The sequence below is a fragment of the Castor canadensis genome, chromosome 13, assembly GCF_047511655.1.
Source record: "Castor canadensis chromosome 13, mCasCan1.hap1v2, whole genome shotgun sequence".
Classification (NCBI taxonomy): domain Eukaryota; kingdom Metazoa; phylum Chordata; class Mammalia; order Rodentia; family Castoridae; genus Castor; species Castor canadensis.
Genome location: NC_133398.1, coordinates 963358 through 985723, shown reverse-complemented (window position 1 = coordinate 985723; position 22366 = coordinate 963358). Strand labels below are relative to the sequence as shown.

The window sequence follows — 22366 nt, the reverse complement described above, 5'->3', positions numbered from 1 at the left end:
TCACCACTTAGGACACCCCTCCACTACGCCTCAGGAGGCCCGGGGGATTGGCGGTGCACACTCAGCCCTTTAGGATAAGGGGCCCCTGGCATGTCACCGTTTATGGCCTGATTGCTCCTCCATGCAATTGCTATCCCCAAGGACATCTGGGAGGGGATCCCACAAGACCTTGTGCAAGGAGTTAGCACATGGCCCCTCCTGGCCAGCCAAGTCCTGGAGTGCCCACAAGTGCCTCCCTTCCTGAAGCTCAACCTAGGGAAGGGTCCCAGTGACCATTGTCCTGGCCAGTTGACAATGGCTGTTGCTGTCAATCTGTCCCCAGGCCTAACCTGGAGACCCCTAGTGTTTGTTCCTGTGTGGTCTGCCAGCCAAGGACATGCATGGCTTCCAGGATTGGGTATTCATCAACTACTACTGAGTCCTGTTCATTCTGAGCTTCTGACTTTTGAATGTGTCTCTCCTTAAGCCCTCCTGTACCCTCTGCCTCAGCCCCAGCCCTGCCTCTTTATGCAGAGGAGTAGCTGAAGGCAAGCTCAGCCCCTAGTCTGGGAGCCTCATGCACAGCAGGCCCAGTGTTAGTGATGAAGGGTGCTGGGGAAAAGCAGGGACTAGCACTAGTGTCTTCACACCACCCCCATGCACTTGAGCCAGCCTTCATCAGCTCATCATGCCCTAAACTGCCTCTCCAAGAAGGCACTGCTGAGACACCTTTACAGGTCAAGATACAGGCTCAGGTTCCACAAGCCCCAGTGTCACACTGGTAAGTCACAGGCAGTTCTGATGTTCTGCCTGACTCAGCTGTAGATCTTTTCCTCAAGAACCAGAGATTCCGTCTCACACCAGTGGTTCACACCTGTAATCCCAGCTACAGAGATCAGGAGGATCATGGTTCAAAGCCAGCCAGAGCAAAAGTTCAAGAGACCCTATCTTCAAAAACAAAAAAGGGCTGGTGGAGGCCCTGAGTTCAAGCCTCAGTACTGCAAAAGAAACAAAAACAAGTTTCTGGGCTCATCGGGGCTTGTGCCTTTCCCCCAAAACAGCGCAGGGCGGCTCAGATAACACATGCTGGACTGTTATATGCCGCTGCTGAGGTGCTTCAGCCTCCATGGCCTGCCTCAGGTTGGGGCTGAAGACCCCATGAGAAGTTACAGTGGCTTCTGCTACCCCCACACTGCTGCACAGAGCCCTCTGCATTCCAGGAGGAGCCTCCACTGGGTAGGGCAGGATTGGGTGGGTGCTTCGCATGGCTGAGGCCTGACCTTTGCTCAAAAGGAGCTGGGCAGGTGGGAGCGGATCCTGAACCAGGGGCCTCCTCCTGGGGACACTTTTACAACTGGATGCTTAGCCTATCATCAATGGGTGGGGCCCAGCCAAGAGGCTGCAAGCACAAAGGGACTGAGCCCACTCCAGTTACAGCCAGATCAGCCTGTGGGGCCAGCTTGGACTGATAACTGGACAAAGTCCCCACCAGACTGTACAGCCTTGCTGCCACTGGGCCTTGCTCCTTCCAACCTGGCCATGCATCTGTCCAGCTACCTCCTGCCTGCCCTGGTCCTGCTTTTGGGTGAGTCAGCTGGTCTCACCAAATCTGCTCCAGGTGCAGGTGTGGGGGGAGATGCAGGAGCCCCATAGGAGGGTGGCCTGTGAGAGGGACAGCCAGGACAAGCCCACAGGGCCAAGGATTATCTTACTAAGGCTTCCTTCTCTGCCCTAGAGGAGGGGCTCGGGGCAGATCACAGGTGGGCATCTGCCCAGCTCTCTGAGTCTTCACCTGCCACCCTCAGATGGGAAGGTTGGGGGAGCTTGGGCTACCCAACAGTCTGTCCTCTTGAGGGGCACCCTCCTGTAAGACCCCCCTCCAGTTCCTAGAGGGTGTTCTTAAGGGCCCTGTTCCCCATGCCCACACCCTTCTCCCACCCCAACATACAGCCAGCTGGGAAAGTAGAGCCCCTATGGCAGTTCTCCATGGGCCCCAAGCTCTTCCCTGCCAAATCTCCTAGGTCTGAGCCCTGATGACCAGTGTCCTGCAACACTCAGGTCTGAGGGGCTTCCCTGGACTGGAACTTCCAGTGCTAATACCAGACAATCCTGGTAAAGTGGAATGGCCAGTTCCCCTACCCCAGCCCACTTGACTGTCCCTCTACCAGCAGCATGGTCCCCAGGCCAGGCCTGGGTCCCCAACCACTGCAGGAGCCCCAGCGAGATCACGTGTAATTTCGTGTGTGACTGCCAAGACTGCTCAGACGAGACCCAGTGTGGTGAGCAGGGCCCAGTGGGAGTGGGCAGGGCAGGTCCTGGGACAGATGCTTGACCACCCACTCTCTTAGGTTACCATGGAGCCTCACCCACCCTGGGCACTCCCTTCACCTGTGACTTTGAGCAGGACTCCTGTGGCTGGCGGGACATCAGCACCTCAGGCTACAGCTGGCTCAGGGACCGGGCAGGAGCTGTGCTGGAGGGTCCTGGGCCTCATTCTGACCACACTCATGGCACTGACCTGGGTGAGGCCTGGGAGAGGCTCCACACACCCCCCCCAGCCATTCCTCTTGGTTTCCTGCCTGGTCATCTGACCTCTTGCCTGGACTAGGCTGGTACATGGCTGTGGGAACTCACCGTGGGAAAGAGGCGTCCACCGCAACCTTGCGCTCCCCTGTCCTGCGTGAGGCTGCCCCCACTTGTGAGCTGAGACTCTGGTACCTCACAGCCTCTAGAGGTGCATCCCCAGAACCCCCGAGACCCAGGGCAGGGTGGTACTGGGGAGGGGCTGGGAAAGAAAAGGGTAACTAGAGAAAGGAGGGCGGCCCAAAAGACGGTCAGGGCACAGCTACAGGGCTGGAGGACATACTAGGAGGACCAAAAATGCTGCAGATGTGGCTGAGCTGCGACTAGAGGTGACCCATGCTGCAGAGACACTGACTCTGTGGCAGAGCTCGGGACCCTGGGGTCCTGGCTGGCAGGAGTTGGCAGTGATCACTGGCCGTATCCAAGGCAACTTCCAAGTAAGCTGGGGTGGTCTGGCTGGCGAGAGCAGTGGGGAGGGGCTGGGTCCTGACTGAGGTCCTAAGAACCCTTACTGTCTTCAGGTGACCTTCTCTGCCACCCGAAATGCCACTCACAGGGGCACTGTGGCCTTGGATGATGTGGAATTCTGGGACTGTGGGCTACCCAGTAAGGCCTCATGTCATCCTGTTCCAACTCGGGGTGGGGGGCCTAAGGGTTAGCAGAGGACCCTCAATGCTCACTCCCCTATTCAGACTGTTCCTTCCCCCACTTCTGCCGCAGGTCCCCAGGCCAGCTGCCTCTGGGGACACCAGCACTGCCAAAACCAGGCCTGTGTGGAGCCCCATCAGCTGTGCGATGGCGAGGACAACTGTGGGGACAGATCTGATGAGGACCCACTCACCTGCAGTGAGGCTGGGGCCACCCAGGGCCAGGCGGGGCTGTAGAATGAGACAGGGAGGCTGGACCCTGACCGTAGGGCCTTCAAAGAAAGCTGGGGGCCTGTTTGGGAAGGTGTATCTTGGCGTGGTCATTCTGGAGGTGGAGTAGCTGGTGTCTGCCCTGGAGCTGGGGCCGTATGGCTTCAGAAAGCCCAGCTTGGTGGCCCTGATAGTCACACTTCCACCTTAGGGCAGTACATGGCCACAGACTTCGAGACAGGTCTGGGCTTGTGGAACCATTCGGAAGGCTGGGCCTGGAACCACAGTGCTGGTGGTCCAATGGATTCTGCCTGGCCACGCCGAGACCACAGCCAGAACAGTGCACACGGTGAGATCCACAGGGGACCCCAGCCATTGCCCTGTCCATCTGGCCTTCTCTCAGAGTCCCTGGCCCATACTTGCTCTCTTCTCCAGGTTCTTTCCTAGTCTCTGTGGCCAAGCCTGGAACCCCTGCTGTCCTCTTCAGTCCAGAGTTCCAAGCCTCAAGCCCCTATAACTGCTCGGTGAGATGGCTGAGGGATGTAGGGTCGCTCCTCCTGGTGCACAGGAGCCAGAGGGCCCACTGACCAACTCGATGCCACTTCCAGCTCATCTTCTATTACTACCTGCATGGGTCCAAGGCCGGCTACCTCCAGCTTCTCCTGCAGATGAGTGGGCCCAGTGCCCCCCAGACCCCTGTCCTGCTGAGGAGACGCCAAGGGGAATTGGGGGATGCCTGGGTCAGAGACCGGGTCGACATCCAGAGTACCCACCCCTTCCGGGTGAGGCTAACCAGACAGGGATGGGGGACACAGGGGTAGGGTCAAGAGCAGGGGACGGGAGCCGGGTGCTTTGCCAATGGCCATCCTGAGACACTCTGGGAGGTCAGAAGTATTGTCCAGAGATTGACAAAGTATAGGCAGTGGGTGGACATGGAAAGGGTGCTACAGAGCAGATGCCAGGGAGAACAGAGGGGTGTTGGGACACCCCCTGAGCGCCCCCTCCCTACTGTCAGATCCTCCTGGCTGGGGAGACAGGCCCAGGAGGCGTCGTGGGCCTAGATGACCTCATCCTATTCAACCACTGCAAAACGGTCCCAGGTGAACTGCCTCAAGCCCCCTCTCTTATCTTCCCCAGGGAAAGCACAACATCCACCCCATCCCTCACTTGACCTCAGTTCTGCCCCACAGGAGTGTCCGCCCTGTGGTTACCACCTCCTAAGCCCTGGGCCCTGGCCCCATGGCCTCAGCCAACCAGCCTGCAGTCCCAGGATGCCTGCAAACCAGAGCATCTCTCCTGTGGGGACCTGTGTGTACCCCCGGAACAGCTGTGTGACTTCCAGCAGCAATGTGCAGAGGGCGAGGACGAACAGCAGTGTGGTGAGAGCAGTCAGCTCCCATCCTGACCATTTTGCCTGAGACCCTCCCCATGTGTGAGCCCAGGGTGAGTAGGGTGCTCTTGACGGCTGGGTCCCCACCCTTCAGCAGGTACTGCTGTTGCAGGTACCACTGACTTCGAGTCTGCCTCAACTGGGGGCTGGGAGGACACCAGTGTGGGACGGCTGCAGTGGCAGCGGCTCCAGGCCCAGGAGAGCAGGGGGCCTGCACGGGATGCCAGCGGGGCTGCTGCTGGTGAGGCCCACACAACCCCACAGGGACCCTTCACCAGAGAGGGTCTCAGAATGGGGGGGGTCCCTGGGCAGCAGAGGGGTACCCTGGAAGGAACTGAACTGAGCACATTGCTTTTCCCCCAGGGCATTTCCTATCTCTGCAGATGGCCTGGGGGCAGCTGAGGTCTGAGGCCCGGGCCCTTACACCCACCCTGGGCCCCTCTGGCCCCAACTGTGAACTCCACATGGCTTACTATTTCCATGGTCACCCCCGAGGTACCGTCTACTCCCAAGCCCTCTGCCTAGTTCCATGGTGCCCCTACATAGAAGGAGGGGGTTTAAGGATGACCCACTCATGGTGATGCCCTTGGCCAGGCTTCCTGGGACTGGTTGTGGTAGAAAGAGGCTCCCGGGAGCTGGTGTGGCAGGCCCCTAGCAGCAGCACTGGGAGCTGGATGGTGGACAAGGTCCTTCTTGGAGCGCGCCACCGGCCCTTCCAGGTGAGGAAGGCAGCCCCGGGTGGGGATCCGTACCAAGCCAGCCTTAACTTAACAGTTCTCTCACTCCATCTACCTGAAAGCTGGAGTTTGTTGGTCTGGTGGACTTGAACGGTCCTGGTCAGCAGGAAGCTGGGGTGGACAATGTGACCATGAGGGACTGCAACCCCACAGTGACCACTGAGAAAGACCAAGGTCCCTCCTGCCCACCTCCCATTCCCACCCTGGGGCTCCCACCCAGTCCACCTCCAGGGATGTCTGGGAGCCTCTACCATCTGAGCTCAGGAGGGGAGATGGAGGGCAGTGGGGTGCTGACCCTACCCTGCCCCCCCAGAGGTCACCTGTAACTTTGAGCGGGATGAATGTGGCTGGCACACGGGCCACCTCACAGATGCCCACTGGCACCGGATAAAGAGCCATGGCCCTGGATATGATCACACCACTGGTCAAGGTAGGGGGAGTGCCAGACCCTGGGATCCCTCAGACACAGGGTGTTCCCAAAACCAGAAGGCTCTCACATCAGAGGGAGGCTTCCAGACCTGGGGGACTTCAGATATGAGAGGGGCATCTCTGCAGCTCAGCCTTGTGCCCCCCTGCAGGCTTTTTCATGCTTCTGGACCCCACAGACCCCCCTGCCCGAGGCCAAGGAGCCCACTTGCTCACGGGGCCCCAGGTGCCAGCAGTTCCTAAGGAGTGCCTCAGCTTCTGGTACCACATGTATGGGCCCCAGATCGGTGAGCGTCTCAGAGCTGGCAGGGCCTCTGTGTATGCCCGGGAGGTTCAAGATGTGTCTGGGGCCAGTGGAGCCCTGGGAGATGAGCCGTTGCGGGGCTAGTCCCTTCGAGCCCCACCTCCCTCTCCCTGCAGGGACACTGCGCCTTGCCATGAGGAGGCACGGGGAGGAAGACACGCAGCTATGGTCCCGGTCGGGCACCCATGGCAACCGCTGGCACCAGGCTTGGGTCACCCTCCACCACCAGCAAGAGCCTGGAACCGAGTACCAGGTGAGCTTGGCTCTGGGCGGAGAGATGTGGGACAGGCCCAGCCAGCTAACACCTTCTGTCCCCAGCTGCTGTTCGAGGGTCTCCGGGATGGGTACCATGGTACCATGGCTCTAGATGATGTGGCTGTGCGGCCTGGCCCCTGCTGGGCCCCGAGGAGCTGCTCCTTTGAGGACTCAACCTGTGACTTCTCCACTGGAGGCTGGGGCCTATGGATACGCCAGGCAAATGCCTCGGGCCATGTTCCCTGGGGCCCCCAGAAAGACCACACCACAGAAACCACACAAGGTACTGGGGCCTGGCCGAGAGCAGAGGGCAGAGGGCTGGCCACAGGCAGCCGATTGATGCTGGTCTTCCCAGGGTACTACATGGTGGTAGACACCAGTCCAAATGCGCTGCCCCAGGGCCATGTGGCCTCTCTGACCTCAGAGGAGCACCCACCCCTGGCCCAGCCTGCCTGCCTGAACTTCTGGTACCACCTGAGCCTGCACAACCCAGGTGAGGGGCTGTTGTTGGAGGGGACCCTAGGAGGTTCAGCCTGGGGTCCCCAGAGGCCCTGTGTGGGACTAGGAAGCCAAGCAGCACCCTCCCCCATGGCTGCTGACCCGAGCTGGCCCTTGGCATGCAGGCACCCTGCAGGTCCACATAGAAGAAGGTGGGAGACGCCAGGTGTTCAGTGTCAGTGCTCACGGTGGGTTCACCTGGCGGCTGGGCAGCGTGGATGTGCAGGCTGAGCTTGCCTGGAGGGTAAGTGCCTCAGCAGGAAGGGGGAAGAGGTTCCCCATCCCCAGGGCTGTGTAGACCAGACTGCAGGCTGTGGGCTCTGCACCTTGCAGGTGGTGTTTGAGGCAGTGGGTGCAGGTGTGGAGCACTCCTACATGGCTCTGGACGACCTTTTCCTCCAAGATGGGCCCTGCACCCAGCCAGGTAGGAGCCTTGCTGCGGGTGGCACCAGATCCATGCCAAACCCAATTCCCTTGCCTTGGCCCAGCATGGGACACTGCCAGCCTCTGTCCAGGAATGGTGTTGGGGGCTGGGGAACAAGGGAAGTTCTGTTCGTTCACTAGCCACTTCCTTACAGGGTCCTGTGATTTTGAATCTGGCTTGTGTGGATGGAGCCACCTGGCCTGGCCCAGCCTGGGTGGGTATAGCTGGGACTGGAGCAGTGGAGCCACCCCTTCCCACTATCCTCAGCCCACTGTGGACCACACCCTGGGCACAGAAGCAGGTACACACTAGACAGAGCAAGAGACAAGAGTGGGAAGGTGGGCCCAGAAACCACACAAGCCCCTCTGTCCCAGCTGGCACCATGTGCAGCATACCACACCTGACTGGGCCTCATCCACCCAGCTTTCCTTGGGTCAGAGGCCATAGGGTCAAGGGGTCAGTTCCGCATTCCACCCTCTCATTTCCAGGCCACTTTGCATTCTTTGAAACCAGCGTGCTGGGGCCTGGAGGCCGGGCAGCCTGGCTGCGCAGCGAGCCCCTGCCTGCCACTGAGGCCTCCTGCCTCCGTTTCTGGTACCACATGGGCTTTCCTGAGCACTTCTGTGAGTTGGGCTGGGCCCACAAGTGCCTGGGTGTGAGGGAGCAGGGGGCAAGGGTCAGAGGTTGGGGGCTCCACCCCGCACCATGCCAGGCAAGCAGGTACTCTTCAGAGACCCTGAACCTGCCCTGCCCTGGCCCTACTCTTAGACAAGGGCGAGCTGAGGGTGCTCCTGAGCAGTGCCAGGGGCCAGCTGGCTGTGTGGGGCGAGGGCGGGCACCTTCGGCACCAATGGCTACAAGTCCAGGTCGAGGTGGCCAGCACTGAGGAGTTCCAGGTGAGATCCCAGGTGGGCTTTCCTCCCCCTCCTCCTTTCTCTCCCTTCTGGCCCTCAAGGCCTTTTCCTGCCCCATCAGATCGTGTTTGAAGCTACTCTGGGTGGCCAGCCAGTTCTGGGGCCCATTGCCCTGGATGATGTTGAGTACCTGGCCGGGCAGCACTGCCAGCAGCCTGCACCCAACCAGGGTGAGCACTGGGCTCCAGTCTAGAGATGGCTCCAAGGGTGGCCTAAGCCAGCCAGCTGTTATGGGTCTGTTGGGCTTGGTCTGGTTACATGCCAGTGTCCTGCATGTAACCCACGAGACCAGAACCCAAGGCCAGGCCTTGTGCCCTCCCTACTCTGCCCCACTGCCCCTCAGGGCAGAGTCACCTGGATTGGGATGTCCACGGGGAGTTTGTTGCCCCCTCCTCAGGCATGCCCCACCTGGCTGTGGGCTCTGTGCTCCCTGCACCCATTCCCAAGGAAGGCCAGCCCTGAGGGAGCTGCCAGGTCAGTGCAGAGACCATGGTGGGGCCTATGTTTGGTGTAACTGTTGGCTAGGAAGGGGTGGGTCCAGCTTGGAGTTAGGCCCCCAGGTCTGCAGCTGCTGTTGAAAAGACCAACACCCTCCTCTTAAGAGGGTGAACCCCAGAGCTGACAGGAGCTGAGGGCTCCTGGTAGCCCCAGGATTGCTCCTTGCCCTCAACTCTGGAGGGCTCAAGTCCAGGGAATCATGTGCCCTCTCTGCCCATAGGGGACACAGCAGCCCCTGTGTCAGTGCCAGCCGCAGTTGGTGGAGCCCTCCTCTTCCTCATACTCCTGATGTTGCTGGGACTTGGGGGACAGCACTTGCTGCAGAAGAGGGGCTGCCCCTTCCGGAGGGGCACAGACACTGCAGCCCCCGGCTTTGACAACATCCTCTTCAACGCGGTAAGGCACCTCAGGTGTGGGCAAACCAGGGCTCCTGCCTCCATGCTTGCCACAATGGAGAATGGGCAGCAGTGGGCCAGCACCCAAGAGGAGGAGGTGGTCCAGACTGCTGCAGGACACCCAGTCCCAGCCGTCCAAGCCCTGCCTGTACTCTACACTGCTCTTGCCTCTCACAGTGGTCCTCACAAAGCTCCTTCTTTCCTCCTAGGATCAAGTCACCCTCCCAACATCTGTAACCAGCAACCCATAGGTCAGACAAGGCCTTGGCACCTCATGCAAACAGCCCCAGTCCTTGGTCAGACCTCAGCCAGGGAGCTGGACATGGGACCTCCTCCCAGTGTGGGCCAGGCCATGGGACTCAGGGGACATGCTGAGCTTCCATGTCCCTCCCCCTAGCCTGTGACTGCACAGGTGTATGTGGGGGGGCTGTTTCCCTGTTAATAAATGCCCATGCGGCAGCCCAGGCTCTCAGTGTCCATGTGCTGTGGCCAGTGGGTGGGTGACCCTGCTCGGGATTCAAGACCTGACCTGACACTGACCTGGGGGACATGCTTGGGACCCTCCTTGCTCCTCAATGCACCTGGCTGGGAAGATTAGATTCTTCTCAGGCTATGAAGCAGGCACGATCCACACAGAACCATGGGCACCAGCCCAAAAGGACCCCAGAAGCCACTGCCCCAGACCAAGCAGGCACAAGAGCCTGTGAAGAATGAGAATGGGAGTTACCCTACAGCACAGGGCTAAAAGCAACTAAATATGGTGGGATGCAGCTGGCCTGGTGGGGAAGAATGCCACTGTCCAGCCAGAGGCCCCTGGATCTGCTATCCCCTGGTAAGAGGCACCCCTTCCCAGAGCCCAAGATGAAGGCCTGAGCAATCCCCAGACAGTGAAACTGATGTCCCTGGGTGCCCTGACACTCCTGAGCAAGTCAAAGGAAGGCAAGCTGCTCTTTGGGCTGAGGGGGCTATGACCCCCATGAGCAGACCTGGGGCACCTGCACAGTGACCTTGACACCTCTACCCCAAGGGTAGTTCCTAAGCTATGGCTTATTGCAGAGATGGCCCACTGCAGGGATGTGGAACCGTGAAGGCTGTCCTTGGGGAGGGGAGTGACATTCACACCTGGGCAGCCAGGTGCCAGCCTTGAAGGCTGTCCTTGGGAAGGGGAGTGACATTCACACTTGGGCAGCCAGGTGCTACAGGCTTAACCCTCCTCACAAACACCCGTCTGCTCCAAGGAGCATGGCTGATTCCCACCTGTCACAGGACTCAACCTGGAGAGGGTCAGCAGGGGGGTGTGGCCAGTGCTGCTTTGCTGACTAATGTCCACTATCCCAGCAGATGGGTGAAAAGGAAATGACCCTAAGAGAGACCAACCTTCAAGTCCCTTGGTCCCAATGGGGTGTCTATCATGAAGCTCATCTTTGTCCCCTCCAATTGTGGTCAAGGGCAGGGAACTGGATGAAGGATGCAGAGGGAGCAAAGTGCCATTTCCCCCCAGCAGGAAGGACACACACTCTTAAAAGCCAAAGGAGAGAAAGCAGCGCAGGGCACTGTCTCTTCCTAGCCACAGCCCCACCTCCTAGAGGAGGTCCTCAGAACTCCCCAGGCTTCCAAGCTAATGGCCTTGAGCAGATGCCCAAAGGAGAGAAAGCACCCCTCTGCATCCCACTCGAGGGACAGAAAGGCAGCAAGAAAAGAGCACAAGGCCAGCACTTTGCAAGGTTTTGCTTTGTTTGACAGCAGGTATGGGTGGAGGGGGCCCGCAGGCCTAACCCCCGTGTTCCGCTCGGCCATGTGAAGAGACCCACGGCAGTGCTGGTGGTCAGGGGACCAGCCAGAAGAGCTCAGCCGGAACGCACTGGGCTTCGAGGCTTTGTGCTCATTTTGCCCGAGGCCCCTTCTCGATGGGTTTTCCGATGTCCTTGCCTCGGAGCTTGAGGCCTGAAATGGGCCAGTGGGCTGCTGAGAACCCTGTAGCCCACCACACCCACCCACCAGTCCTGGGGCCAGCAGGCATCCACTTTGCCTGAGTACCAGCTCCTTTTCCCATCTCAAGCTGCCCACCACAATCCTCCTGGGTCCCACCTGGGAGGACACCCCATTCCTCAGGGCCTCCACACACAGACACTACCACCTCGATCTAACTCTTTTAGGAGTGTGAGCTAGCAATCTTAGGAGGAGGATAAACACCTTGTCCCAGCCGAGTGGGAACACTGTGTTTGGTCACTTTGGAGGGACACTGAGGGAGTAGAATGTGGCACGTGGCCAACTCCTTAAGGGCAGATCCCAGAGGGCCACAGCCCCTGCGTATTTGGGCTCAGGGAGAATGCTGGCTAGAAGCCAGCCAGAGGGCGAGGGACCCAGGACACTACTTTCTCAGGGCTCTGAGTCCCTACTAACCCCTGAACAGCATGTGCCATCTGGAGGCAAAACTGGGCAGAATCCAGCAGCCTGGCTTCAAAAAACAGACCCTCACCTCAGCTTTCTCCACCCCTCCCAGCAGGGCACCGTCGGGCTGAGGCCCTGCGAGGAAGACTCACCAATGGCTCTCTCAATTTTGCCCAGAACCTGGTTATTTGGAATGGCCCGTCCACTCTCATAGTCTGCGATGACTTGCGGCTTTTCATTGATTTTCTGAAGAGAAGATGCACCTTAGTCACACCAGCCCTGCTGCGGGAGCTGGGGGAGACGCCCACAGGCAGCCCCCTCTGGTGATATAGGTCACACCCTATACAGATAGATCTTATGTGAGAGGGAGGCCTGGCTTCCCCTGAGGCTTCTGGGAGTGCTGGGGTGAGGACAAAGTGCAGGTCCCAAAGCCACCACATGGTGAGTCTCCTTCCCATGCAGTATGAGTGCCAGCCACCCACTTCCCCAAGCCGATGGTTCTGAGTCTCACCGTGGCCAGGTCCTTCTGCGTCAGCCCCTTGCTCTGCCGGCCCCGCTGGATCACTTTGCCCACCTCCAGGGTCACCCTGTCATGGTGCAGCTCCTCTGTCTCCCGGTCCAGCTTGGCCGTGTTCTTGGTTATCGAATGCTGCTTGTTCTGACCAGCAGCCCCTGAGTCAGCATGAGCAGAACAAAGGGTTTACAGTTAACAAAGGGAAAAATTATTTCAGATGGTGTCCAGACCAACAGGCTCCTCTAACAACATGGAAAGCCAGGCTGCCCCAGATTCACAGTCCTAAGAGTACACTGTTCCAGTCGCTCTCAGTGTGGGAAGTGGGTGGAAGGTAACAGTCCCTGCTGGACCGCATGCTCCCCAGAGGTGTGCTGATGACACCATGAACACTTCCTGGCTGCCCAGCAGCTGCAGCCACTGGCTGCCAGTACCCAACCACACCCTCCAGCAGATTATCCCACAATGCATCCTTGTTTTGCAGGTAAAAACACAAATACCTACATTTCTTGGATGTCTCCACATCTTCTCCTCGTCTCTGAGCCGCTAAGATGGCCTAGAAAATTAGAAAATGGCTTTTGACCAAAATTAGCTTGGGAATGTCTTGCACACAATTTAGGCCGCTGTTAGCCAATCAGCACATTGCTAATGGTTCTGAAGGGTTGATATGCAATGCTGTGTTCATTACAGCGGTCCTCTCTTATCCACTTTCACTTTTCACAGTTTTAGTTACTGCTGGTCAACCTGAGTCCAAAAATACTACATGGAAAATTCCAGAAATAAGCAACTCATAAATTTTAAATTGTGCATGTTCTGAGTAGTGTGATAAAATTTCTCATCACCCCACTCCATCCCACCTGAGACATGAATCATCCCTCTGTCCAGTGGTTCCATGCTGTATGTGCACCTGCCCATTATTCCTTTAGTCATCTTGGTTACCAGATCAACTGTTGTGGTGTCAGCACTGCAGTGCTGTGTTCAAGTAATCCTTACATGTAGTTAAGGCTAAATCACAAGGTCGCCATGATGATTCACTCACTTCCCTGCATCATGGAGACACTGTATTGTCTTTCAAGGACAAGTACAGTTCCATAAGATAGACCACATTCAAGTTAACTTTTATTATCATGTTATTTTAGTTCATCTACTTGATCATTAGTTATTATTGTTTGTAAAGATTAAAGGACTGATATGTAATGCTGGGGCTGGGGCCATGGCTCAAGTGGTAGAGCACCTGCCTAGCAAGTACAAGGCCCTGAGTTCAAATCCCAGTACCACCAAAAAATAAAAAGTAAAACTTTGTATGAGTATGTATGAATAGAAGAAAACATTGAATAGGGAAAAAAATACACACACACATACATGGTCAAGTATCATGCATGGTTTCAGGCATCCACTGGGGGCTTTAAAATGTGTCCTCCAAAAATATGAGGGACCACTGTATACAAAACACTATACAATCAAATATCCAGGCAATGCCTAAAACCTACTACTAAGAGAAATTGGTCACTTCTCTTGCATTAAGACAGGCTTGACCTAGCAAATGTGAGGCCCTGAGTTCAAGCCCCAGTACCACCAAAAAAAAAAAAAAAAAACCAGACAGGCTTGAGTTGGACATGGTAGCATGTCTGTAATCCCAGCACCCAGGAGGTTAAAGCAGAAGGATAGTGAGTTCAAGGCTGGCCTGAGCTGTGCAGAAAGACCCTTTCTCAAGAAAAGAGAAAGACAGGCTTGTGCGGGGGATATGGCTCAGTGGCAGAGTACTTGCTTAGCATGTACAAGAACCTGCTTCAAACCCAACACTATGGAGAAAAGGAGGGGTGGGAGAGAAAGAGAGGGCAGGGAGAGGGAGGGAGAGGGGGAGGGGGGAGACAGAGAGAGAGGGGGAGAGAGAAAAAGAGAGAGAGAGGGGAGGGGGGAAGAAAAAGACAAGAGTCTAAATGCTCCTGCAAAAGCAGGAAGGAATGCACTGCTGGTCTGCCATGGCCTCCTAATGAGAGAGATGACACATCCCACAGAAACCTGCGGTCGCCCTGGAAACGACCACTAACAGAGATGCTGTAGGGTCCTTGGTCACTGACTATTAACATTATGCATTTCCTGACGTTTCTAATGCCCCAAAGAAGTTTATGGGCCATTCTAAGTGTGATTTATTCAAAGGCTCTTTCTACACAGTTCATGTGACTCTTAGCTTGGACTATTAAGTTTCCTTGGGAAAAAAAGGCGTGAATTTGACTTTGATTGCATCTGATAGACCCAGGGCGGTTCAACAATGCCCAACCCCAGAACCCAGCTTCTCCCGTCCTGACCTGCACTTATGTCAGAGGCTCTGGTCAGAGGCCTCCCAACAATTACCTGATTCACACATGACCCTTGAATGGGCCGCCCACGCTGGCAGCTTGCCTCTCCAGCACCCCATCTCCTACCCTTTAGGAAGGGTCCATCCACCTGCTCAGCAAGGCCCTGCCTTGGTCCTGTGTCCACCACATAATCCCCCGCCCACTGACCCCCATCTGGGGTCCCCACCCCTGCTCCAGGTCCACCAACCCTGGTCCCCAGCCTAGTTCTCTAACCTGTCCTTGCTCCTGTCCCCAGTGCCATCCCCATCCAGGTCTCCAGTCCCTGCCTCTACCCAGCGCCCAGTTCTCAGCCCTGTCCCTCAGCCCCTGACCCTTGCCCAGATCTCCTGCCCTCGGCCCTAGTCCCTCCCTTCGCTCAGTCCCCACCTCTTGTCCCCGGTCCCCAAGGCTCCTGCCCCACCGTTCCTGTCTCGGTCCCCATCCCTTGTCGCAGATCCCCCGGCCCCTGTTCCCAAGGCCCCCGCCCCCGGTCCCCGTCCATATCCTCCGGCCTCGGCCCAGAGACCGCTCCGCCCAGCCCGGCCGCTCTCCAGTCGGCCAGTCACCTGCTTGGACTTGGCCTGCGCGGCCGTAGGGCCCTTCTTGCGCAGCACCGTCACGGTGTCCCAGTCGCTCTCGGCCATGGCGCGGCGGGGGCGGCGGTCAGTCCGGCGACTCCGGCAGCTGCTCGAGACCCGGCGCGGCGACACGACGTCCCCTCGTAGCCTCCCCGCTTCCGGCGCCTGCGCAACAGCCCCGCCTCCGCCTCCTATTGGTCGAAGGCTCGAGGGGGCGGGCACTTCCCTCGGCTCAAGACCAATCCGCGCACCCGGTTCCTGCGGGACGCGCTGGGGCCGCCCGCGGGCGACGTCGGGAGGACGGCGTCGGGGCCTCAGCCGCGGGGCGAGTCTGGCGCGGGCGCCCGCAGGAGGAGTGGGGCGCCGGGGACGCGAGAGCAGAGGGGTGCGGGGCAGTGGGGATCGGCCTATGCGGGACAGGGAGGGGGGCCTTAGGCTGGGGGCGCGGGCGGGGCCGCCGCGTGAAATGGAGAGAAGGTGCGCGCGGAGAGAACCGGACCCTGGAGTCCTGGCTGTCCTGATGCCTGCGGGCCCGCAAAACCCCCGCCTCCGGGAAGCCTGGGCCCGCCACACCTTTGGGACGGCTGATGGCCTTCCGCTGGGCCCAGGCAGGGTCAGGGAGCTGCAGTGGCCTGGTTTTCCCTGTAGCAGAACTTCGGTTCGGTTCATCCCTCCCCTTTTGTATTTTTATTTTGTATTTTTTTTTTTTTTTGGCGATGCTAGGCAGGCGCTCTACTACTTGAATCGCTCCACCAGCGCTGTTTTGTGGTTTTTTTTGGGGGGGGGGGGGTCTCACGACCTGTGTGCACGGGGCTGGCTTCGAACCGCGATCCTCCTGATCTGGAACTCCTGAGTAGCTAGGATTACAGACCGTGAACCACCGGTGCACCAGACGTTGTTTGTTTGTTTGTTTGTTTTAAGTCAGGGCGGCAGGCTCCCTAACACTTGAACCACTCCTCCAGCCCTACCTAATATTTCTCTAGTGTGCTTGATCAAGTTTGCATCTCATTGTGTCAACACTGGCTTGAGTAAAACTCAAGGTTCTCACAGCTGAGTTCACGGTAGATACTGCTACAAGGTTTGTTCCACAAACACTGGAATTCTGATAAATGCGATCCGGTCCAACAAGGAAAAAAGATACATGGTGTATTAAGTTGTATGTGCTGAAGTACTAAATACATTCTTAGAGGAGACAGGTTTTTGTTTCCTTGATTTGGTTTTGGTTCGTTGAGACAAGGTCTCGCTGTGTTGCTCAAGCTGGTCTTGAACTCACAGATCTCCTGCCTCAGCTTTCTCAGTGCCAGGATTATAGCCATCACCACTGCACTTGGCCCAGGCCGAAGCAGCCAAGTCCTCTGCTTATGTTTTGCAGCTTGGATGACCGGAAGACTTTTGCAGAGACTTACCACTGGCTTGATTTGTGCAAACCCTGTTCCCCATAACCAAAATAACCACAGCAAGATGGAATGGAGTGTTGGCTCACATGGTAGAGTGTCTGCTTTGCAAGCACACAGCTCTGAGTACAAACCTCAGTCCCACCCCACACCTCCGAAAAAAAGGGAAAAAACATGCTTTTAAACATTATCAGCCGTGCACCTGTGACTCACGCCTGTAATTGTAGCTACTCAGGAGGCAGAGATCAGGGGGATTGCAGTTTGAAGCCAGCCCAGGCAACTAGTTTGTGAGACCTTATCTCGAAAAACCCTTCACAAAAAATAGGGCTGGTGGGGTGGCTCAAGGTGAAGACCCTGAGTTCAATCCCCAGTACCAAAAAAAAAAAGCTATTATGCGGTATGTACATGTATGGGCCCTTACATGGTACTCATTAATATATACAGTTTTTATATTTTTATGTATCATTTAATAATAAAATTTAAAAAAAGCTAAAAGCCATAAGCTTTAATTTCAGATATTGAACCTTATAAATTGCTCAGTAATATCATTTTATTTGATTCTTTTGTGTGTGTGTGTGTGGTACTGGGGCTTGAACTTGGACCCTTCACCTTGAGTCACTCCACCAGCCCTGTTTTGTGAAGGGTTTTTTGAGATAGGGTCTCGCAAACTATTTGCCCAGGCTGGCTCTGAACTGCAATCTTCCTGATCTCTGCCTCTCCTGAGTAGCTAGGATTGCAAGCATGAGCTACCCGTGCCAGGTCTGTTTGATTCTTTTCAGTAGTTTCAACTTATCTACTGAGATTTTGTTTATTCATTAAAAATGCCTTCATTCATTGAACTAATTAAAACAGCTGCATTGGAGGCCTTTTTTTTTTTTTTTTTTTTTCCCGTGAGACTGGGGTTTAAACTCAGGGTTTTGCACTTGCAAAGCAGATACTCTACCACTTGAGTCCAGACAGACTGCAGTCCATTTTGCTCTGGTTATTTTGGAGATGGGAGATCTCTTGAACTATTTGCCTGAGCTAGCCTCACCAAACCTCAGCCTGCCAAGTAGGTAGAATTACGGGTGTGAGCCACTGGCACCCAGCTCAAGGCCTTATCTTCTAAATCAACATCTGAGTTTTGTTTTTTTCTTTTAGGTAGGGTCTTGTGAGGTAGCCCAGACTGGCCTCAAACTTGTGAGTCTCCTGCCTCAATTTCCAACATGCTGGAATTAGAGATGTGCACCACGGCACCCAGCTGATTGCTTTGTTTCTTGATTATGACTGTAGAGTCCCTCAGTTCCTCTCAATTTCTTTCTGTGTCCTGATCAAAAGTTATAGATTGCCTTGACTGCTCAGACTTGAACCCAAGCTGGGTCTTGAGCATTCCTAAGTACTGATGAAGGTGTTTAATTGTTGCCCAAAACACTGAAAGAAACTGGCCATGACTCTGAGCCAAAATTCCTCACCCCCTCACATAAAGCCCATGTTCCCCACCCCAGCTTCGGATATAGCAGGTAGGACATGCCTTTCTCTCACTGTCTGACGTGAGAAGCTCCCCAAGTGTATACTCAAAACACTAAGTCCTCTCACAAGAACCATTTTCATAAATCTGGAGATCAAGGAAGAATTGGAAAACAAGCCTGGAAAACCCACTTGTACCCATCACACAGTAACAGCCCACTGTGAACAACTATTGGGGAAGTCACTGTCTGTAGTGCAGTGACCACCCACCAACCCCATCTCTAGATAGCTTGGGGCAGTCCTTTGTGGTACCACTCCTGCCACCCCTTCTGGAGTGACCCTGGCTGAGGATTTGGTGGGACAAAAGAAAACCACATTTACTAGCTAGGCATGGTGGTGCACATCTGTAATCCCAGCACTTGAGAAGCAGGAGAATTGTGAGCTAAAGGCCAGCCTGGCTACATAGTAAGGGGTCTGTCTAAAAAATCCAAAACCATATTTACTTACTTCTTTGCATGTGTGGCAACTTTGTGCTGGACATTGTGAAAATCACATCATTCAAAGTCTTTATAAACTTGTGTTTGTATTTTGGTAGCACTGGGGTTTGAGCTCGAGGCCTCTGGCTTGCTAGGCAGGTGCTCTACCACTTGAGCCATGCCCGCAGCCCTTTATGAAGTTTTGGCTTCTTCCTGCAGGCATTTGCATTGTGTGCCTGTGTTAAACCCCCACACTGCAGCCCAGAAAGTGCTCAGTTACTTGACAATACAGCACTCACTTTCCCCTTCCCCCCACACTCCCCCCAGAGGCTTCTGCTTCTGGTTCTTGCCAACTGCTTTGTGGCAGCAGCCGCTAAGCTTCTACTTCCACATTCTGGAAGGACACCCTCACTCTGTGCTCACTTACTTTTCCCATTTTAAGCTGTCTTGTTCGACATTTGAGGAGTGAGCACTTTGACACACGTGCGCATGGAAATGCGCACTGCCTCCCACCCTCTTAGCAGGTTGCATCACAACCTCCAGTCACGTCTTTTTTTAGTGTTTTGATGACTATGACCAGACAAGTGTTGCTCACAACAGATGCACGCGGTGTACTGTGTCATATTCCTACATAACTTCCTCAGAGAGTCACACCATCAGGTGCCCTACCTGTCCCTTTGTTTCTGATGCCTCCTCCTCTGCAAGCAGTTCTCCACAGCCCCATCCAAGTGCACTGCCTCCAGGAGCCAATGCTGGCCTCTTGTGTGTTTGCTTCCCTGCTGGCGAACATTCTCCAGTAGCTTGCAGACACATGGGGGCAGCTCTCTGAGAGCCTGCATGTCTGAGTGGCTCTATTCCACCTTTGGGCTGGAATGATGGTCTGAGCAAGAACAGTGGCAGGAGAGTGTTTTCTCTCATTGTCACCTGGTGTCCAGATCACGGCAGAGAGCCTGGTATTCATGCTCAGACCTTTATCTATGACCCACTTTGTCTGGTCCTTCCCCCACCCCCACCCCAGAAAATTCCAAGGTCTTCATTTGAAGGTCATTGTTCTGCAACTTCAAAATGAGGGACTTGGTGTGGCTTCTTTCTTCTGTCATCTGTTCAGCATGCTAGGCCCTCTAAATTTGGAAAATAATACCCTTCAATTTGGGCAATGTTCTCCTGTTCCGTTTCTTTGATAATTTCTTCCCCTTCTGCTATGGTTTGAGTGTGTCCCCCAGAAGCAAATGTCAGAAGCCTAACACGCAATGCACAGCTAGCTGTTGGAAGGCAGGGGGCCTACTGAGAGGTGATCAGGCCATGAGGGCAGAGAGGATGGATTACTGCTGCTGTTTGGGGAGTTGGTTCATTATACAAGAGGGCGTTCACCTGGCCCCCATTGTGCTCGCTCTCTCCTTCTCTTTTTTTTCAGTGATTACCTTCCTGCTTTATTTTCTGACTTTTTTAGGTTTCACACAACAAGCACGTATTACTCATATTTTTACAGTGTTGGGGATGAAGCCCAGGGCCTTGTGTATGCAAGCAAGTGCTCTCAAAGTCATTTTATGATAAAATCATTTTCAGTTTTAGTTTAAAAAAAACCAGGCTGTTTGAATAACACCCCATCCCCCCCATAGAACTTTTCTATGATGGAAAAGTTCCTTCTCAAGTACAGAGCTGTTTCCACTCCAGGGGCCACAGCTTCTGGAGAACAGGCTGTCCCCAGCACTAAAGGGAACAAAATGGCTCCTTAATTCCCTAAACCTCAACCCAACCAAGTCCTTTCTTTAGGCCCTTAAGAAAATCTGATACCATCTTTTTATGGGGCTAGCTGGTGGTGTCCTCAGCTCTGAGGGAGCAGCTGGCATTCTGGTGCTTCTGTTCCCAACCCCCATTTCCTACAACTCTGGCCATCCATCACTGAACAGCAGGGCTGACAGAAGAGGATGAGACTCGGAAGAGGACAGAGGCCAGCCAAGGCAGCTCAGTGAGATGATGCGGTTTGCTTAGCCTGACACTGGCTACTGGGCTATCAAGGTGAGGGCAAAAGTACAGGCTAAGAACTGCAGGTTGACCTGTTTATGGGTGCTCACACAGAGCTCAGGAGCAGGGACCAACAGACTTTGAGCATTTTATCCTACTTCATAAGCAAACCTCTTAGACATTCTGGAAGCTACTGATGCCTCCCCTAACATTTAAGTACCATCTAGTTCTGATTGGCCATGAGAAGTGGTGACAGACACTCTGGTCAGCTGATGGGGGCAAAGGACATGTATAGAGGGGACCTTGAAAAAGAAAATCAGAGTCTGCTTTTATTGTTGCACCAACAGACCAGCCACAATTTGAAGGGATGGTGGTGCTGATACGACTGATAACCATCATGGAAGCAATTGACAACACAGAGGTCTCTGAAATGGCTCTCCAGTGACAGCATGCCACAATGAGCGAAGGTGCCCACTGCAGAGCCTCACTTCATGCTCTTAACGAAGTCTTCTCCCTTCTTGATGGAGGCTTTCAGCTCAGGAATGGCGTCGGCGATCATCTTCTCCTCGATAGGGCTGATTTTGCCGATGCCCAGGTTCTTCTCCAGGCCCTTTTTCCCCAGCAGCAAGGGCGTGGAGAAGTAGACACAGTGTGTCTCCTATGACTTAATGAAGGAGCATTCCACAACTCCTTCCTTCCCGTTCATAGCATCCACAAGAGAGAAGATGAAGCGGGCACCAGCATACGCCATGGACAGGGTGGCAGAGCCTGCACCAGCCTTAGCCTTCACCACCTCTGTGCCAGCCTCCTGGATCCTCCCAGTGAGTGTCGCCAATTGGTCTTGGGGAAAGTTCACCTTGGGAGTGCACTGGGAGATCAGGGGGATGATGGTTTTCCCAGCATGGCCACCGATGACAGGAACACTGACTCGAGCTGGATCCAAACCCTTCAGCTCTGCTACAAAAGTGTTGGCTCTGACGATGTCCAGGGTGGTCACACCGAAGATCTTGTTGGGGTTGTAGACGCCATGCTTCTTGAACACTTCCGCTGTGATGGGGATGGTGGAGTTGACCGGGTTGGAAATGATACAGATCATGGCTTCAGGGCAATGCTGGGCGCAGGCGGTGGTCAGGGTAGCCACAATTGTGGCATTGGCGTTGAACAGGTCGTCCTGTGTCATGCCTGGCTTTCTGGGGACTCCAGCCGGAATCACCACGACGTCACATCCCTTCAGGCAGTCTGGAAGCTGTTCAGGTCCCAGGTAGCCTTTCACTTTCGCTCTGGTCTCGATGTGGCTCAGGTCTGCAGCAACCCCAGGTGTGTGGGCGATATCATAGAGGGTCAAGCGGCTCACTAAGGGGCTGTTCTTCAGAAGGAGTGAAAGGGGCTGCCCGATTCCTGCTGAAGCCCCAAGCTCGGCTACTTTAGCACTGTTCTGGGTCGAGGTGCTGAAACTACGGTGGAGGGCGGCGCCAGCAGGCCAGGCAAAGGGGAAGAACATGGCTGGGGAGGGCGGGGCGCGGACCGGCAGGAGAAGGAGCTGGCAACGCACAGGTGACTCCAACGACCTCTCTCCTTCTCACGTCCGCGCACACACACAGTCATGGCCCTTGCTACCCGCCCCCCACACCACGTAGGACACACTTCCTCTCCTCGGGGGATGCAGCATTCATGGCACCATCCTGGAAGCAAGCCAAGCCCTCACCAGACACCCAGCCTGCCCACACCTTGACCGTGGACTTCATCCTCCTGGACTGAGGGAAATGAATCTCTGTTCTTTATAATTCACTAAGTCCCAAGTTTTCTGGTACAGCAGCCAAACAGACGAAGATACTCCTCATTATCCCCCACTGCAGTACTGGGGTTTGAACTCAGGGCCTTGCAGGTGCTCTGCCACTTGAGCCATACCCCCAGTCCTTTTTTACTTTAGTTGTTTCTTCAGGGAGGGTCTTGTGTTTTTGCCCCAGGCTGCCTCAGACCAACATCCTCCTAGCCGTGCCTCCCAC

At 55.5% G+C, this 22366-nt stretch overlaps 2 protein-coding genes and 1 pseudogene across 8 annotated transcripts; 1 reads left to right on the top strand and 2 right to left on the bottom strand.

Moving 5' to 3' along the window:
* The first annotated feature begins 101 nt into the window (after positions 1–101).
* Mamdc4 (MAM domain containing 4) lies at positions 102–10043 on the top strand. Of its 7 annotated transcripts, none has more exons than XM_074052791.1 (29): positions 102–1564; positions 2151–2258; positions 2328–2501; positions 2588–2713; positions 2869–2999; positions 3084–3168; positions 3283–3408; positions 3631–3768; positions 3855–3943; positions 4028–4201; positions 4435–4519; positions 4610–4798; positions 4922–5050; positions 5173–5304; positions 5404–5528; positions 5609–5720; positions 5860–5976; positions 6125–6259; positions 6393–6529; positions 6595–6814; positions 6887–7024; positions 7155–7273; positions 7363–7453; positions 7608–7754; positions 7942–8076; positions 8222–8349; positions 8429–8537; positions 9086–9261; positions 9470–9644. In XM_074052791.1, the coding sequence occupies exons 1-29, from the start codon at positions 1519–1521 to the stop codon at positions 9509–9511; spliced, it is 3663 nt and encodes a 1220-aa protein (XP_073908892.1). In that variant the 5' UTR covers positions 102–1518; the 3' UTR covers positions 9512–9644. The 7 variants fall into 7 exon arrangements, with proteins under 7 accessions (XP_073908892.1, XP_073908891.1, XP_073908888.1 ...); XM_074052790.1 differs by having other exon boundaries at positions 2148–2258; XM_074052787.1 differs by having other exon boundaries at positions 2148–2258; positions 9086–10043.
* A 930-nt stretch (positions 10044–10973) lies between these two features.
* Positions 10974–15256, bottom strand: Edf1 (endothelial differentiation related factor 1). The gene is made up of 5 exons (XM_020183975.2): positions 15068–15256; positions 12667–12718; positions 12163–12323; positions 11804–11897; positions 10974–11204 (listed from the first exon to the last, which is right to left on the bottom strand). Exons 1-5 carry the CDS (start codon positions 15143–15145, stop codon positions 11143–11145), a joined length of 447 nt encoding a protein of 148 aa, XP_020039564.1. The 5' UTR covers positions 15146–15256; the 3' UTR covers positions 10974–11142.
* Positions 15257–20663: 5407 nt separating this feature from the next.
* LOC109699337 (malate dehydrogenase, mitochondrial pseudogene) lies at positions 20664–21876 on the bottom strand (annotated as a pseudogene).
* Between the last annotated feature and the right edge of the window lie 490 nt (positions 21877–22366).

What these genes read in the sequence shown, in the direction of transcription:
- Edf1 (XM_020183975.2), bottom strand. Translation starts at nt 15,145, where the DNA reads ATGGCCGAGAGCGACTGGGACACCGTGACGGTGCTGCGCAAGAAGGGC. An exon ending in CGCAGGCCAAGTCCAAGCAG is followed by an intron (nt 12,719 to 15,067) that starts GTGACTGGCCGA and finishes CTAATTTTCTAG; the next exon opens with GCCATCTTAGCGGCTCAGAG. An exon ending in CGCAGAAGGACCTGGCCACG is followed by an intron (nt 11,898 to 12,162) that starts GTGAGACTCAGA and finishes TCTTCTCTTCAG; the next exon opens with AAAATCAATGAAAAGCCGCA.
- Mamdc4 (XM_074052787.1), top strand. Translation starts at nt 1,519, where the DNA reads ATGCATCTGTCCAGCTACCTCCTGCCTGCCCTGGTCCTGCTTTTGG. An exon ending in CACTCATGGCACTGACCTGG is followed by an intron (nt 2,502 to 2,587) that starts GTGAGGCCTGGG and finishes TGCCTGGACTAG; the next exon opens with GCTGGTACATGGCTGTGGGA. An exon ending in CACCACAGAAACCACACAAG is followed by an intron (nt 6,815 to 6,886) that starts GTACTGGGGCCT and finishes TGGTCTTCCCAG; the next exon opens with GGTACTACATGGTGGTAGAC.